We start from the raw sequence: 17,099 nt of genomic DNA on the forward strand, positions 1-17,099 counted from the left end.
ATTGATAGAACAACATAAAGCAGGCCAGGTGTACTCATACTCTACTAAATAGCTTTCGCCATCGCCTACATTTACAAGTACTCAGTACAAGAAATATTTATCATTATCTGCCAATGTACTGCTGCTACATACAGATATGCTCCTGGAGTGAATATGAACGTTCAATTAACCTTCAGCTGGTGGTTGCATAATCACTCCCATTTACTCAATTATACTATTCCGTCACTAGAATAGTTTCACTTTCATTTCTTACGTTTCCGACTAAATTGCACTTCCTTTATTTTGAGATACAAGTAAGAGCAACAATGTCTTTCTCAAAACTCTCTAAGACTGTCTTCAAAGTTCTCTGTACAAATAGTGGGTCTTTGGATTATGAAGACCTCCTCAGTATAACGACCCGCATCGATGGGGTGTCTGATTTGAATCTGAAATCAGTATTGTCAAACCATCAGCTTTTCCTCGTCGTCCCAGGACCAGGGAGTGACGCTTCTACATCTGGGATAACCTTGGATAGTCGAATAATTTCCACCTCCTCCATAAGGCTGTGTAAAAAATATCCAAACAAGGAATGCCAAGATTGTGGAATGCTTCACCTCTGCAGGTTTTTTATACTTGGCAATTGCAAATTTGGAGTAAAAAGGTAAATTATGTTGATAGTAATATACAGGTATTGAACCAATATGAATTACTAAGATAATCTAAAACAAAGTGAGTATTTGTAGTTACCGATAACAGTAATAAGCGATAATTGTAGTTTTGCATTATCGACCTCCTTACAACGTGAATTATAAGTGAAATGTTCATCTGTAGAATTGGCAGTAAAAGTAAGGAAGCAAGACTACCTTCACTAGCAAGAAGCTTGCCGTGTCAAGTAGCAGTGATGGCTGGGCTGACAGTCACCTGTTCTATTCTGTACGTCAGCACAGGTCTGTAAAAACGCCCAACAGCAGAAATAGCATACTACCAACACACTATGACTGTATTTTACACCATGAACCAACGAGGTGGTAGGAAGTTCCTCTATTTGCATTCCATTCGGAGGATGGTACAGTCACTGTGCTCGTAAAACTGCGGCTTGACGGTCCAGAGAGCCCGGTTCAGTCCTGACTATGGTGCTAAGTGTGGAGGACTTCGGCATTTTTTCCATGGCTCTGGGTTTTGTCCTCCCACATTCCAAAGATGTGTGTTGGTAGGTTATTGTCCATTTGTAAATAGTGTAGTGGTTAGTGGTAGAATCTATGGGAGTGTGCGGAAAACCAACTAAGATTAGTGCAGAAAAGTATTTGGGAAATTACTGGCCAGTTCTGATTTGATAAGCAGTGTGACTGTCTTTATGATAGTTCTTATATCTGCTCTACCTACTTGCAGAACTTTACAGCTTTTGGCCATTCCATCATTTAGAGAGTCAGTAAGTTCCTGCAAGATTTGTTTTCGCAAAGTAAAGTACTTTTTTTAAAAAACACTTCAACTCCACTGTAATGTTGGTTTAGTTCGCTGGTTTATAGTGGTGACACATACCACCATACAGTGAAAAGTTTGTCTTGCCAACTGTTTATACAGATGAAATCATTTTGGGGGCTCCCAATCACGCTGGTAGCCATTAACGCAATAATATTACAGCTCGGGGCACCGGAGTTTGGAGTTCCGGTGTCATCTGAAAGGCGTCTGTACGTCCTGCCTGTGAACGGACTGAATTTTCTCCTGGTCCTCCGGTTTTCGGCCGCAGTCCAAAGACGTACCGGTTAGAGGGTTAACTGGTCATTTAAATTTTCCTGCGATTAGGGTAGGGTTAAATCGGGGGTTGCAGTCCGAAGGATCGGAAGGATCTATTCCACGCTATATCTGTAAATAAAAAAACAGCACATTGAGCTCGAATAAGGTAAAACAATAACAATGCGGAATAAAGAGTAAAAGCTACTGGAATAAATGCAGTGCAGGTAAACGACAAGTGTAAGATTATAATGAGGGAGATTGTGAGGTCAAGAGTCCATTTTTATCGTACAAGGGGTCCATTCAAGAGTCATAGAAACATAGAAACCCTACAGCACAATACAGGCCCTTCGGCCCACAAAACTGTCCCGAACATGGCCTTAACTTAGAAATTACCTAGGGTTACCCATAGCCCTCTAATTTTCTAAGCTCCATGTACACGTCCCGGAGTCTCTTGCACTGACCACTCTCAGCATAAAAAAAACTTACCCCTGACATCTCCTCTATACCTACTTCCAAGCACCTTAAAACTTTGTCCTCTTGTGCTAGCCATTTCAGTCCTGGGAAAAAGCCTCTGACTATCCACATGATCAATGCCTCTCATCATCTTGTACACCTCTATCAGGTCACCTCTCATCCTTCGTTGCTCCAAGGAAAAAAGGCCAAGTTCAATCAACCTATTCTCTTAAGACATTCTTCCCGATCCAGGCAACATCTCCTTTCCACCCTTTCTATGGTTTCCACATCCTTCCTGTAGTGAGGCGACCAGAACTGAGCACAATACTCCAAGTGGGGTCTGACCAGCATTACCTCTCTGTATAGCTGTAACATTACCTCTTGGCTCCTAAACTCATTCCCATGATTGATGAAGGCCAATGCACCATATGCTTTCTTAACCACAGAGTCAACCTGCGCAGCAGCTTTGAGTATCCTATGGACTCGGCCCCCAAGATCCCTCTGATCCTCCACACTGCCAAGAGTCTTGCCATTAATACCATATTCTGCCATCATATTTGACCTACCAAAATGAACCAGTTAACACTTATTTGGGTTGAACTCCATCTGCCACTTCTCAGCCCAGTTTTTCATCCTATCAATGTCCCGCTGTAACCTCTCACAGCCCTCCACACTATCCACAACACCCTCAACATTTGTGTCATCAGCAAATTTACTAACCCATCCCTCCACTTCCTCATCCAGGTCATTTATCAAAATCATGAAGAGTAGGGGCCCCAGAACAGATCCCTGAGGCACAGCACTGGTCACTGACCTCCATGCAGAATATGACCTGTCTACAACTACTCTTTGCCTTCTGTGGGCAAGCCAGTTCTGTAACAGTGTATCACTAGTAACAGAGGGACAGAGGCTTCTGGCACATGCTTTTGTATCTTCTGCCTGATGGGTGAGGAGAGGCGAATGTCTGGGTGGGTGGGGTCTTTGACTGTGATGGCTGCATCACTGAGGCAGTGAGAAGTTTTACCAGATTCCATAGAGGAGAGGCTGACCCCTATGATGTCCTGTGATGTGTCCTCAACTCTGCAGTTTGTATCAGCCATGTGGAGATCAGTTGGGATATCAAGCTGTTATGCCTCCAGACAGAATGCTTTCTATGGTGCATCAGTGAAAATTGTTAAGTGTTGATGGAGGCATGTCAAATTTCTTTAGCATCTTGAAGAAGTAGATCCACTGATGAAATTCTCAAGGAATTTAGCAGGGCAGACTGCTACTGTGGAAATGAAAAGAGTCAATGTTTCAGACCGAGACCTTTCATCAGTACCGGAAAGGAAAGCGGGGGGGATAGAAGCCAGAGTCAGAAGATATGGAGAGGGGAAGGAGCTCAAACTAGAAGGTGATAGGTGAAGCCAGGCAGTGGGGAGGGGGGAATGAAGTGAGAAGCTGGGAGGTGAAAGTTGGAAAAGGGAAAGGGCTGGAGAAGGAATCTGATAGTAAAGGAGAGTGGACCATCAGCATAAGGGAAAGAGGAGGTCTGCCAGGGGAAAGTGATAGGCAGGTGAGGAGAAGAGCTAATGGAGAGCCAGAGTGAGGAATTGAAGAAGAAGGGAGGGGGAAGTTTTTTTGCTCTACCTATTTTAACTTAACTATTTAATAGACATATATACTTTAATTCATTTTTTTCCTATGTTTATTTATTATGTATTTCATTGTGCTGCTGCTGTAGAATGAACAAATTTAAAGATATATGCTGGTGATATCAATATCTATCTATCTATCTATATATATAAATATAATACTTGAAGTTGGAGAAATTCGTGTTCATGCCATTAAGTTGGAGGCCACCTAGATGGCATATGAAGTGTTTGCTCCTCCAACCTGACAGTGGCCTCATCATTGTAGTAGAGGAGACCATTGGTATACATGTCAAAATGGGAATACGAATTGGAATTAAAATGGGTGCCCACAGGAAAATTATGCTTTTTGTAGATAGAGTGGTGCTGCTTGACAAAGCAGTCCCCCAATCTACATCGGGTCTCACCAATGTAGAGGATGCTACATCAGGAGCACTGGATAGAATGGATGACCCCATCTGATTCGTAGGTGGTGTGTTGCCTCATCTGGAGGGACTGTCTGAAACCCTGAATGGAGGTGAGGGCGGAAATTAACAGGCAGGCATTGTACTTCTGCTTACAGGGATATGTGCCAGGAGGGAGATTAGTGGGGAGGGAAGAATGGACAAGGGAGCAATGGCTGCAGACAGCTGAGAGTGGGTTGGGAGGGGGGGGAAGTAATGATGTGTTTGGTAGCAGGGTCCTGTTGAATGTTCAGGAAATGGAGGCGATGCAGTTGGGGGGAGCGTCAGTGGTAGAGGAAGGGAATCCCTGTTCTTTGAAGGAGGAGGACATCTCTGATTTTTTCTGATGTCGAGCACCTTTGCTTTATCCACACAAAAAAACAGAATTTCCCAGTGGCCAACCATTTAAATTCCTATCCCCATCCCCATGATCAGGCCACTTTCAGGTTGGAAGAGCAATGCTTCATATAACATATGGATATCCTCCAACCTGATGGCATGAGCATCAATTTCTCCAACATGCAGTAATTTTTCCCTTTCCTCTTCTTCCATTCCCCACTCTGTCTCCTGTCTTAGCTCTTCTCTTCTTCTCACCTGCAGGGCACTGGTGCTCCTCCTCCTTCCTTTCTTTCCATGGTTCACTCTCCCCTCCTATCAGATTTCACCTTCTTCAGTCCCTTACCTTTCTCACCTACCACCTCTCAGGTTCTTACTTCAAACCCCCTCCCCCACCCATCTGGCTTCACCTATCACCTTCTGGCTTGTACTCCTTCCCCTCCCCCCCACCTTCCTTTCCAGTCCTGCTGAAGGGTCTCAGCCCGATAGGTCGACTGCTTATTCATTTCCATAGGTGCTGCCTGACCTGCTGAGTTCCTCCGGCATCTTGTGTGTCTTGCTCTGGATTTCCAGCATCTTGAGAATATAACAAATGTGTTTATGAAGGATTGGTGAGCCTCCTTGGCCGTGACATTGATATGGTTGGACCAGAATAGGCTATTGGTGATGTTCCCACCTACAAATGTTCATTGAACTGAGCTGGAGTGAAAATGCAAAGTGGTAAGCAGAGATAGAACCCTGGCTTGTCAGGAACAGTGCAGAAGGACACATCTGGGCACATCTAACCTCCAGCACGTTCCACACATCTGCTGCACTCTGCAGGCTTTAGAATGCAAAGCACAGTCTAGGAAGCAGTGCCCCATGGACCCAGTGGTTAGCCATCGGCAAGATGTCTTAACCAATGAAATCATCCCTCGTTCTCCTAAACTTCCTCTTTGGACTGAGTGGGTTTCCCACCAGGAATGAAAGTTAGGCTATGATCTCTTGGTACGAAAGTAATCAAAAAGACCAGTTTTCTTTCTTCCTTTATTAATTGTTCCTTATTTATTTCAGCAATTCCTGCAAACATTCTCATGACATCCATGATTTCCACAACTGGAATGTCCTCAGCATGAAATCCCTCCAGGAACTGAGTGTGAATGAACTGCGTATTCTTCTGCTTCAGAATGACCCATCGTTTCTACCTGAGGTAAATTCATAGAACCATGTGGGCTCCTCAGCTCATTGTAACTGTGCCAACCATCACGTATGGCAGTCTATGCCATAGCTTTTTAAGAGTTTATCTATATATTTTATAAATAATGTGTTCCTGCCTCCACTCCTCCACCAGAGATCTATGTTCAAAATTTGCTACACTCTACATTTGACAACTGAGCAGTTCATGCCTTTCTAAAAATTCCAGTTACTAAATATGATGAAATGTTTTCTGTCTTCTTTAATGTCTCTGTTCTGTGTTAATATGAGGAGGTAGAGGGGGTGGCACCATTTTAAAGTGATTGGGGGAAAGTATAGAGAGAACGTCAGAGTTAAGTTATTTACATTGAGTAGTGGATGCGTAGGACACCCTGCCAGGAGAAGTGGCAGATACATTAGGGGCATTTATGAAACTCTTAGATATGTACAAGGAGGATAGAAAAATGGAGGGTTATGTAGGAGGGAAGGACTAGATTAATCTAATTGTAGCTTAAATGTTTGGCACAATGTCATGGGTCGAAGGACGTTTACTGTGCGGTAATGTTCTATGTTCTATATCTATTTGATGCGAATGTTCATCTATTTTAATATCTTTGCATGTAGAGTTAGGGGTGAGAGTTATAAAATAGATACTGGTATCAAACAATGGAACAACTGAAGTGATAATAACCAGTACAACTTAGATTGATAAGCTATAAATATTAGCTTGGACAATTAAGCTTTATTGAATCCCTCAGATACTGATTCAGTTTGATCCCGTCAGACCCAGCAGTATTTTTTTTAACTCAGATATTGGGTTAACACCTTTTCTTAAACAAGGCTAATAAACTTGATTTGAGATTATTCTACCATCAACATAGAGCCTCTCTGACAGCTTGGATCACAACATAGGGCTCTGTTCTCTGAGTTGAAGTTGCTGATAACCGAGCTCCGCATTGGGCATAGAGCTTTGCTTGAGACGTGTAGAATTTTGAGAGTATACCTCTTATCTTCTGATCAGCTTTCAGTGCCATTGATGGAGCTTCAAGAGATGATTGATTTCTTGCTGCCAATGAAAAAGAACATTGCGTAGATCAAACCACTGTTTGATCTACAGTAGTCAGGGTTCCTACTGGCAGTTGTCGTGTGAAATTACTAGAGAACTTGAATCATGTTTCATCCCCTATCTCAAAACCTTCCTATTCCACCTTCGTAGTCTCCAACCAGATTTCTCTAACTTCCAGTAAACACTGTCTACCTTTATCCCTTTATTTCTTTTCATTTCCAATCCCTTGTAAAAAGTCTGATTTACATTTTAGTCCCAATAGGGGTTCGTGGTCTGAAATGTTGACTGTTAATTCTTGTCCATAGATGCTGCCTGACCTGTTGAATTCCTCCAGCATTTTGTGTGTGGTTGCTCTAGATTGCCAGCATCTGCACAATCTGTTGTGTTTCCATTTTAGAATTTCCCAGTCGGCATCTGCAGAGGGAAATGTTGAAGTTTTGAGTAGAGACTCTTCATCAGGATTGGAATTAAAGGGGGAGAAGCTGGTATATAAGTGTAGGGGGAGGATGTGGAGCAAGATCTGGTGGGTGTTAGGTGGATCCAGGTGAGTGGGGTGATAGGAAGGCAAGGGAGGGGGCAGAGATGGAATGATGTACATACCTGGGAGGTGACAATGGAATCTCATAGGAGAAAACAATGAAACATAGAATAAAGGGAAGGAGGTGGGGAGAGGATCCAGTGGGAAAAGTGTGTTGGTGATGGAACAGACTGATAGAACATGTGAGGGGAAAGAAGTGGCGTGGTGGGGAAAAATAAAGGGGGAGAGTGTTTACTGGAAGTTAGAGAGATCAATGTTTATCAGGTTGGAGGCTACAAAAGCAGAATATGAAGTGCTGGTCCTTTAATCTGTGACTAGCCTTAACTTGGCAGTAGAGGAGGCTATAGACAGACATGTCACTGTGGGAATGGGCCATGGAATTAAAGTGGTTGAACACTGGGAGATCCTAGCTGGTAAGGCAGACAGAGTGAAGGCACTTGGTGAAGAGATTTTCCCCAACATGCGTACGCTCTCAGTGATGTAGGCAAGGCTGTACCAAATACACTAGATGCAACAAACCACCCCATGGGATTCACATGTGATGGATTGCCTCACCTGGAAGGACTGGTAAATTACCTATCTCCCCTCTTCTTTTCCAGTCCTGATTGAAAAGACTTGACCTAAAACATCGCCTGACCATTTCCCTCCACAGACGCTGCCTGACACACTGAGTTCCTCCAGCTCCTTGTGTGCTGCTCCAGATTTTCAGCATGTGTGGACTCTTGTGTCAGGCCCTCTCTGTTCTGGTTCCCATCCTAATCCAGTTTTATATCTACTGCTAGCAATATTTGTAATGGATCCCGTTCCCAAACTGAGCTGGCATTAAATGCACAAAAGGGCAGCTTCTATTCACAACGGGAGGTAAAAAGCAAGACTTGACAGGCTAGTTTGCTTAACATTTGTCACTGGGAAAATGCTGGAATCTATTATCAGGGAAGTAATAGCAGAACATTCAAAAAAGTCCTGGTACCACCGAGCAGTTGACATGAGAAATTTATTTGAAAAACTTGTTAGAACTCTGGATATATAACAAGCAGGATGGATAAAGGGGAACCAGTGGATGAAATGCATTTATATTGTAAAAAAGCATTTGATAAGTATCACATATAAGATTATTATGTGCTCTAGGTATTGGCATAATAAATTAACAAAGATACAGCAATAGAAAACGGAGATCAGTGCAAATGTGGTATGCTCAGGTGAGCAAGCTGTAATTAATGGGCTGCCACAGGGAACAGACCATGGATTTCAACTGGACACGTTTCACATTAATGACCCAGATGAGGAGGCTGAACTTATTGTGGTATGATTTACCGACTGCATGAAGAAGTGCAGGAGGAAATATTATGAGGAGAACACAAAGCCACAATTACACACTGATGGTGAGCTCAGGCTAGCTGTCAAGTATGTAGCTGCGGCGCAAGAATCTGCCCATTCATAACTTCCGTATGTGAATCAGTTCATCCTAAGATGACGGACCTGGTACACTTTATACCTTTCCCCTCAGCTTTGGGCCAGCCATGTCAGCTTTTTCATTCGTTTGAAAGGGTTACCAACCTCAATGGATACTGTCAGTGAAATTCCCAGTCTTTTTTAATGCTAATTAATATCAATGTTCTTAATTAATTTTTGAAGAAATTATTTAAAGTGAATGTATTCTTGATAAATATTCTGTTTTACATTTCAATCTGTTTCAGTTGATTATAAATGCCTCTGAATGTCAATGATATTTAGAGGCAATTGAGCAGGTTTTTGCTTGATTCCACATACAATTCCAATGGTTAGTAGGCAAATAAAAGCTTGTGGCAGCAAAGTCTAATTTCAGACTAATCTACTTTCTAAGAGGGGTGGTAGTGAAAAGATGTGAAGATTTTAATTAAAATATGTATGATGAATATAAACTCACATGAAAGTAATACAAAATCTAAATGAACTGTTCTAACATTCTAGATTTATACCCTTAATGTAAATATAATTGACATCTAGTTTGCAATAAAAATTATTCACACCATTTATTTTATCTGCTCCTTACTGTCTCAAGGGGGAGTTGTATTGGCAATGGTAAAAGAACTCAGATATTTTGCGTATGATGAAATTATTTAACGACACGCATACATAGTAATCCATTCCAGTCATAACTTGTGGCCAAATATATTTTCCCATCTTGAAGGCTGAAGCCAATTGTGGTGGCTATCCTCCCATTCCAGATGAGGTCATCTAACCTCATCCAAATGAAGTGTTAGCTCCTGGTCCTTTTTATGTCATAGTCATAGTCATACTTTATTGATCCCGAGGGAAATTGGTTTTCATTACAGTTGCACCATAAATAGTTAAATAGTAATATGTAAATTATGCCAGGAAGTAAGTCCAGGACCAGCCTATTGGCTCAGGGTGTCTGACTCTCCAAGGGAGGAGTTGTAACCAGGAGTTATGGGTTAGTAACCAGCTATTCAGAAGTAAATTCAGACATGTACTGTATATGCCTACAGCACATGACCTCAGAACACACATAATATAAATTTGCACGTAGATTAGACATGAACTTGGGCTATACAGTGTAAAAAAAAAACACTGCAAACACAAGACCTTAATGCAAAAAAAATAGACAATCAAAGTCAGCTTCATGGTAGTGTAAGAGTTTGTAGCATTTTGGGGCTGATTTGGGACAAGGATTTGAGTTAATTCTAGGAACTAGCTGTTTCAGAATCTAGTACTGTGGGACTTCAGGCTTCTGTAAGTCCTCCCGGACAGTAGCAGTGAGAGGAGGGCATGACGCAGTTGGTGGAGGGTGCTTGATAGATACTACTTTCTAGATGCGATCAATTTATCCTAAGTTTCCCACTGATCTAACCTGCACAAAATGTAGGGAGCCTGAATATAAAGCAATTCCGTCTTTCCATATTACTTCATGACACAGAAAGAAGCCATTTCAACCTCTCTAGTCTCGGCTGTCTCATTTAGCACTATCATTCCCTACTCATTTGTCCTGTGACCTATTCCCCTAGACTCTAACAAACCAGGAACAAATCACAGTGACCAACTAATTTACCAAACTGCAAATACTTGAAATGTGGGAGCCACCAAGAGCATGCTGATTTTCAGGGTGATCCTGAAAAGTCATTAGAGTTGTAATGCATCAGCTGCACCAGTGGTACCACCGTTCTCTCCTTACAGCAAATTTCAATAGGTTTCAAAGGTACATTTAATGTCAGAAAAATGTATACAACATACATCCTGAATTTCTTTTTCTTCACAAACATCCACGACAACAGAGGAATGCCCCCAAAGAATGAGTGACGGTTAAATATTAGAAACCCAAAGCACCCCCCCAGCTCCCCCCACCCACGCATAGCAGCAGCAAAGCAATGCCCCCCTTCCCACCAGCAAAAGAGCATCAGTGCCCCCCACTGAGCACTCAAGCGTGCAGCAAAGCATCAATAAAGACACAGACCTACAGTACCCCAAAGACTACTCGTTCACCCAGTAATTCGCCATACCACAGGCTCTCTCTCTCTCCCCCTAATAAAGGGAAAAAAGGTGTCTCCGTTTCACAGCGACAGGGGAGACATAACAAAACAACTTGCTGATTTATGGTGTTAAAGGCCTGTTGCGTCGCTTTTTCCGAGTTCTGTGCTCAAGGAACTCAGGTCCCCGGGCACACAGCCGGCAGCCAACTCGCTGCTTTCGATCTTCCGTCTCCCACGACGCACCAGCTGGTGGCACTGACCTTGGGTCCATCCGCCTCCAGAGCCATGGAAATCCGGCACCCTGAGACGTGCTAGTTTTCTGGGCTGCGTCCTTGGCATATTGAAAAACGGCCAGTCGTGAGACCTCGGGAGTGGGTCCCATTCCTGTAAAGAACCAGTCAGTGTGTAACTCCAGGTCAGGGTCTTCAAAAGAACCCTGAAATAGAAAAATAGAGATATTAAAGATGGAAATAGAACTGTTTCCAAAGATGCAAGCAGAGGAGTTGCCGTTAGGCACCATCGTCCTCCAAAGCTCTGCCCTTCAGTTGCGGAGAGTAAAAGGTCTGAAAAAGTCTTTCTCTGCAGTTCTAACTAATTTTGAATTTGAACTCTTCCAGGTCTGCTTGCATTACAATAAGGGAAATGAAAACCTTCACCATGGAATCTGTTCCCGTAAAGAGGCCTGTAATAAACTCCACATCTGCTCTCACTATGTCTCAGGAAGTTGTAAATTTGGGGATCAGTGTCGACGTTCTCACAGCTTCTATGATGATGACGTTTGTGTCCTACTCAGAAAATTATGTTTGGATGAGCACGTGATGCAGAATCTGCTGAAGATATATCAGAACAGGAACTACATTAAGCAAGTTAACAGCACTGACGGTAAGCATGGGACATTTCTAATCTTTTTGCATGTACACTGGAGTACACCTCTGTGCTTCCAAACCATCCTGCAGCCTGTGGTGATGTCAGTTTGAGCCCAAGGTTCAGGCAGTTTCAACTCGGACAGGGCAAGAGTCGAGAGGTTTGTTGTTCTCCGCTTCCTTGCTGATGAGTGTGGAAGTGTAGGGGACAGCTGATGACAGGATTGAAATAGAAACAGGAATCATTCAGCTGGTCAGGCAGCAACTCTGGAAAGAGAAACAGAATTCCAAACAATGATCGTGGGTGTGGAATGTTAACTCTGTTTCTCTTTCTGCAGATACTGTCTGACCTGTTGGGTATCCCCATCATTTTCTGTTCCTTTTCAGATTTCCTGTATTTGCAGTTTATTGATTTTTGTACTTAAATGGCCTGGTTAATTATACCACAATATGGCTATAAAGTGTTTGTAAATATGAAATATTGGATTTGAACATACAATGCGTCATCTTCATATCACTCCCACAGCTCTCTACAATTGCAATTTTCTTCGTCTCAGTTCTTGGTTCATTGTAAACAAATTGCAATGAACTATCAACGACTCCACTGTCATTGAATCATGTCACTATGAGGAAAACAGAAGATAAATTAACCTAATACTGCTCAGTTCACTACTCCTTCCATGACACAAGGCAGAGCAGGCTCTGAGCAATGGTGACCGAGGCTCTGGCCGTGTGTCTTGTTAACGTTACCTGTTTACTTTGCTCCTGAGAAAAGAGTTTGGCTTGCCCTTTTTGTGAGGGAATAGTAATTTTAAATAATATGTGGTCTCCTTTATTTGCTACCTTTTTGTTATTTGCTACCTTTTGCCACCCAAATGCCAATTTTTTTGTTATTGAGTGATGTTTTTGTAATGCAAGCAATTAAATAGTTCAGAGCAACACCCCCAAAATAAGATATTACTTTAGCAGGTCAGGCAACAGCTATGGAAATGAATAAACCGTCGAGGTTTTGGGCCAAGACTCTTCTTCAGGACTGGAAAGGAAGGGGGAGGACGCTAAAATAAAAAAAAGTGGGGAGGAGGAGAAGAAGGATAGGATAGTTAGGAGAAGATGGGTGAATAGATGTGGTTGGGTAAGGTAGAGGGCTGGAGAAGACTGCAACTCTCAGCTGACCTCTACCTTGCTGAGGCCAGGGAGCAACTCTCAGGCACCTTCTCTTTCTTACCCATTGAAAAGAACCCCAGAAAATTGTCTCTGACATCATCACTAATCTTATCAATTCTGGAGATCACCCACCAAATACATAGTTTCCTCTTAGCTTGTTTTTACCACCTACCCAAGATCCACAAACCTGACATCCAGGTAGGCTCATTGTCTTTGCCTGTTCCTACCCCACTGAACTCATGTCTGCATTCCTGTCCATTCTATCCCCCTTGGTTTAGTCCCTTCCCACCTACATCACATGCTCTTGATCTCCTCAACAACTTTCAATTCCATAGCTCTGTCACCTCATTTTCACCTTGAATGTTCAGTTGTTATACACTTCTATCCCCTATCAAGAAGGCCTGAATGCTTTCAGCTTCTTTCTCAACAAAAGACCCAACTAGTTGCTCTCCACACCATCCTTCTCCATCTGGCAGAACTGATCTTCACCCTCAACAATTTCTCTTTTGGCTGGTGATGCCTCCCTCCCAGATGCGTTGAATAACTTCTACGCTCGTTTTGAGGCGGAAAATGATTTGGCAGCAAGGAAGACCACCCCTCCTCCAAGTGACCAGGTGCTGTGTCTTACCGTGGCCGATGTGAGGAGAACCCTGTGCAGGGTCAACCCATGTAAGGCTGCTGGACCAGACAATATTCCTGGCAGAGTGCTTAAAGGATGTGCAGACCAGCTAGCTGAGATTCTCACTGACATCTTCAACATCTCCCTGAGCAGTGCCGTCGTTCCTACGTGTTTCAAAGCGCCACCATCGTCCCCGTGCCGAAGAAGTCTTCAGTGTCCTGCCTCAACGACTACCATCCCGTTGCACTCACATCCATCATCATGAAGTGTTTTGAGAGGCTCGTCATTAGGCACATCAAGACCCTGCTACCCCCCTCACTGGACCCCCTGCAGTTCGTGTACCATCCCAACCGTTCAACAAACAACGCCATTACCATCACCCTTCACCTGGCTCTAACCCACCTGGACAAAAAAGACACGTACATTCGAATGCTGTTCATAGACTTCAGTTCAGCATTCAACACAATCATTCCTCAGAAACTGATTGGAAAGCTGAGCCTACTGGGCCTGAACACCTCCCTCTGCAACTGGATCCTAGACTTCCTGACTGGGAGACCTCAGTCAGTCTGGATTGGGAGCAGCATCTCCAACACCATCACACTGAGCACGGGAGCCCCCCCAGGGCTGTGTGCTCAGTCCACTGCTGTTCACTCTGCTGACCCACGACTGTGCTGCAACACACAGCTCAAACCACATCATCAAGTTCGCCGATGACACGACCATGGTGGGTCTCATCAGCAAGAACGATGAGTCAGCATACAGAGAGAAGGTGCAGCGGCTAACGGACTAGTGCAGAGCCAAAAACCTGTCTCTGAATGTGAACATAACAAAAGAGATGGTTGTTGACTTCAGGAGGACACGGAACGACCACTCCCCTCTGAACATCGACGACTCTTCAGTAGAGATCGTTAAGAGCACCAAATTTCTGGTTGTTCACCTGGTGGAGAATCTCACTTGGTCCCTCAACACTAGCTCCACAGCAAAGAAAGTCCAGCAGCGTCTCTATTTTCTGCGAAGGCTGAGAAAAGTCCATCTCCCACCTCCCATCCTCACCACATTCTACAGAGGTTGTATCAAGAGCATCCTGAGCAGCTGCATCACTGCCTGGTTCGGAAATTGCACCACCTCGGATCGCAAGATCCTGCAGCGGATGGTGAGGTCAGCTGAGAAGATCATCGGGGTCTCTGTTCCCGCCATTACAGACATTTACACCACACGCTGCATCCGTAAAGCAAACAGCATTATGAAGGACCCCACACACCCCTCATACAAACTCTTCTCCCTCCTGCCATCTGGCAAAAGGCACCGAAGTATTCAGGCTCTCACGACCAGACTATGTAACAGTTTCTTCCCCCAAGCCATCAGACTCCTTAATACCCAGAGCCTGGACTGACACCAACCTACTGCCCACTACTGTACCTATCGTCTTGTTTATTATTTATTGTAATGCCTGCACTGTTTTGTGCACTTTATGCAGTCCTGGGTAGATCTGTAGTTTAGTGTAGTTTTGTGTTGTTTTACGTAGTTCAGTGTAGTTTTTGTATTGTTCATGTAGCACCATGGTCCTAAAAAACGTTATCTCATTTTTACTGTGTACTGTACCAGCAGTTATGGTTGAAATGACAATAAAAAGTGACTTGACTTGACAGAAGGGGAAGCCATGGGCACCCAAAAGGGCCCCAGCTATGCCTGCCTTTTTGTTGCCTATGTGGAACAGTGCGTGTTCCAAGTCTTCCGTGGTAATGCTCCCCAACTCTTCCTGCGTGGCATAGACAACTGCATTGGTGCTGCTTCATGCACCCATGCTGAGCTTGTTAATTCATCAACTTTGCCTCCAACTCTAACTTCCATCCTGCCCTCAAATTCACTTGGTCCACTTCTGCCATTCTCTCCTTTCTTGATCTCTCTATATACATATCTGGAGACAAACTGTCTACCGCCATCTTTCATAAACCTACCAATTCCCACAGCTATCTTGACTATACCTTTTCCCACCTTGTCTCCTGTACAAATGCTATTGCTTTTCTCAGTTCCTTCATCTCCAATGTATCTGTTCCCAGGTCAAGGTTTTCCTTTTTAGGGCGAGGTTTTCCTTTCCAGGACATCAGAGATGTCCTCCACCTTCAAAGCATGTGGTTTCCCTACCTCCACCATTGTTGCTCACTGCCACTTATGCGCGGGAGGGGAGAACTGGGGGGGACTTTGGGGTTGTCACGTTTAACGGTCGTTCATTCTTTGGGGCACTTCTCTGTTTTTGTGGATGTTTGCAAAGAAAAAGCATTTTGGGATGTAGATTGTATGCATTTCTCTGACATTGAATTGGATCTTTGATTTTTGAACCTTTGCTGCCCTCACCCGCAACTCCTCCATTTCCTGGATGTCCATGTTCATCCCATTTTCCCACCGCCTTAAAAGGGATAGAGCTCCTCTTGTCCTCACCTACCACCCCATGAGCCTCTGCATCTGACACATCCACAATTTCTGTTACCTTCAGCAGGATCCCACCACCAAACACATCTTCACCTCACCCCAACCCTCCGTTTTCTGCAGGGGTCGCTCTCTCTGTGATTCCCTTGTACACTGGTCCCTCCCTACTAATCCCTTTCCTGGCACATGACCCTGCAAGCGATGGAAATGCTACATCTGCCCATTCACCTTCTTCCTTACTTTCATTCAGAGCCCCAAACAGTCCTATCAAGTGAGGCAATGCTTCACCTGTGAATTTGTTGGGGTCCACTATTATATTCGGTGCTCCTGATGCCACCTTCTCTGCATTGCTGAGACCGGATGTAAATTGGGGCAAACAACAGGAATTCTGCAGATGCTGGAAATTCAAGCAACACACATCAAAGTTGCTGGTGAACGCAGCAGGCCAGGCAGCATCTATAGGAAGAGGCGCAGTCGACGTTTCAGGCCGAGACCCTTCGTCAGGACGAAGGGTCTCGGCCTGAAACGTCGACTGCGCCTCTTCCTATAGATGCTGCCTGGCCTGCTGCGTTCACCAGCAACTTTGATGTGTGTTGCTGTAAATTGGGGGATTGTTTTGTCGGAACACCTTTGCTCCATCTGCCAAAAGTGGAAATTTTGGCAGGCCAGTTGTTTTCATTTCTACCTCCATTCCCGTTCTGACATGTTGGCCATGGCCTCCTCTTTTGTGACAATGAGGACACACTCAAGGTGGCAGAGCAACACCTCCTATTCTATCTAGGTAGTCTCCAACCTAAAGGCAGGAACATCGATTTCTCCTTCCAATAATTTTTTCCCTCCTCCTTCCCTTTTCTATTCCCCACTCTGGTCTCTTATTGTTGGTTGGTGCATGGAATGCACTGCCTGAGTCAGTGGTGGAGGCAGATACACTAGTGAAGTTTAAGAGACTACTAGACAGGTATATGGAGGAATTTAAGGTGGGGGCTTATATGGGAGGCAGGGTTTGAGGGTTGGCACAACATTGTGGGCCGAAGGGCCTGTACTGTGCTGTACTATTCTATGTTCTATGTTCTCCACTCACCTATCACCTCCCCCCTGATGACCCTCCTCCTTCCCTTTCTCCCATCGTCCACTGTCATCTCCTAACAGATTCCTTCTTCTCTAGCCCTGTACCTTTCCCACCCACCTGGCTTCACCTACCACCTT

At 44.1% G+C, this 17,099-nt stretch overlaps 1 protein-coding gene across 2 annotated transcripts in view; it reads left to right on the plus strand.

The window, feature by feature from the left end:
• Positions 1 to 267: 267 nt before the first annotated feature.
• LOC134352349 (protein mono-ADP-ribosyltransferase PARP12-like) overlaps positions 268 to 17,099 on the plus strand; it is a 73,728-nt gene continuing 56,896 nt past the window's right edge. For both annotated transcript variants that reach the window (XM_063059650.1, XM_063059651.1), the window contains exons 1-3: positions 268 to 640; positions 5,630 to 5,765; positions 11,438 to 11,702. In XM_063059650.1, coding sequence (XP_062915720.1) covers positions 306 to 640; positions 5,630 to 5,765; positions 11,438 to 11,702 — 736 coding nt within the window. In that variant the 5' untranslated portion in view covers positions 268 to 305. The remainder of the gene's footprint in view (positions 641 to 5,629; positions 5,766 to 11,437; positions 11,703 to 17,099) is intronic.

Source organism: Mobula hypostoma, chromosome 9 (genome assembly GCF_963921235.1).
Source record: "Mobula hypostoma chromosome 9, sMobHyp1.1, whole genome shotgun sequence".
NCBI lineage: Eukaryota > Metazoa > Chordata > Chondrichthyes > Myliobatiformes > Myliobatidae > Mobula > Mobula hypostoma.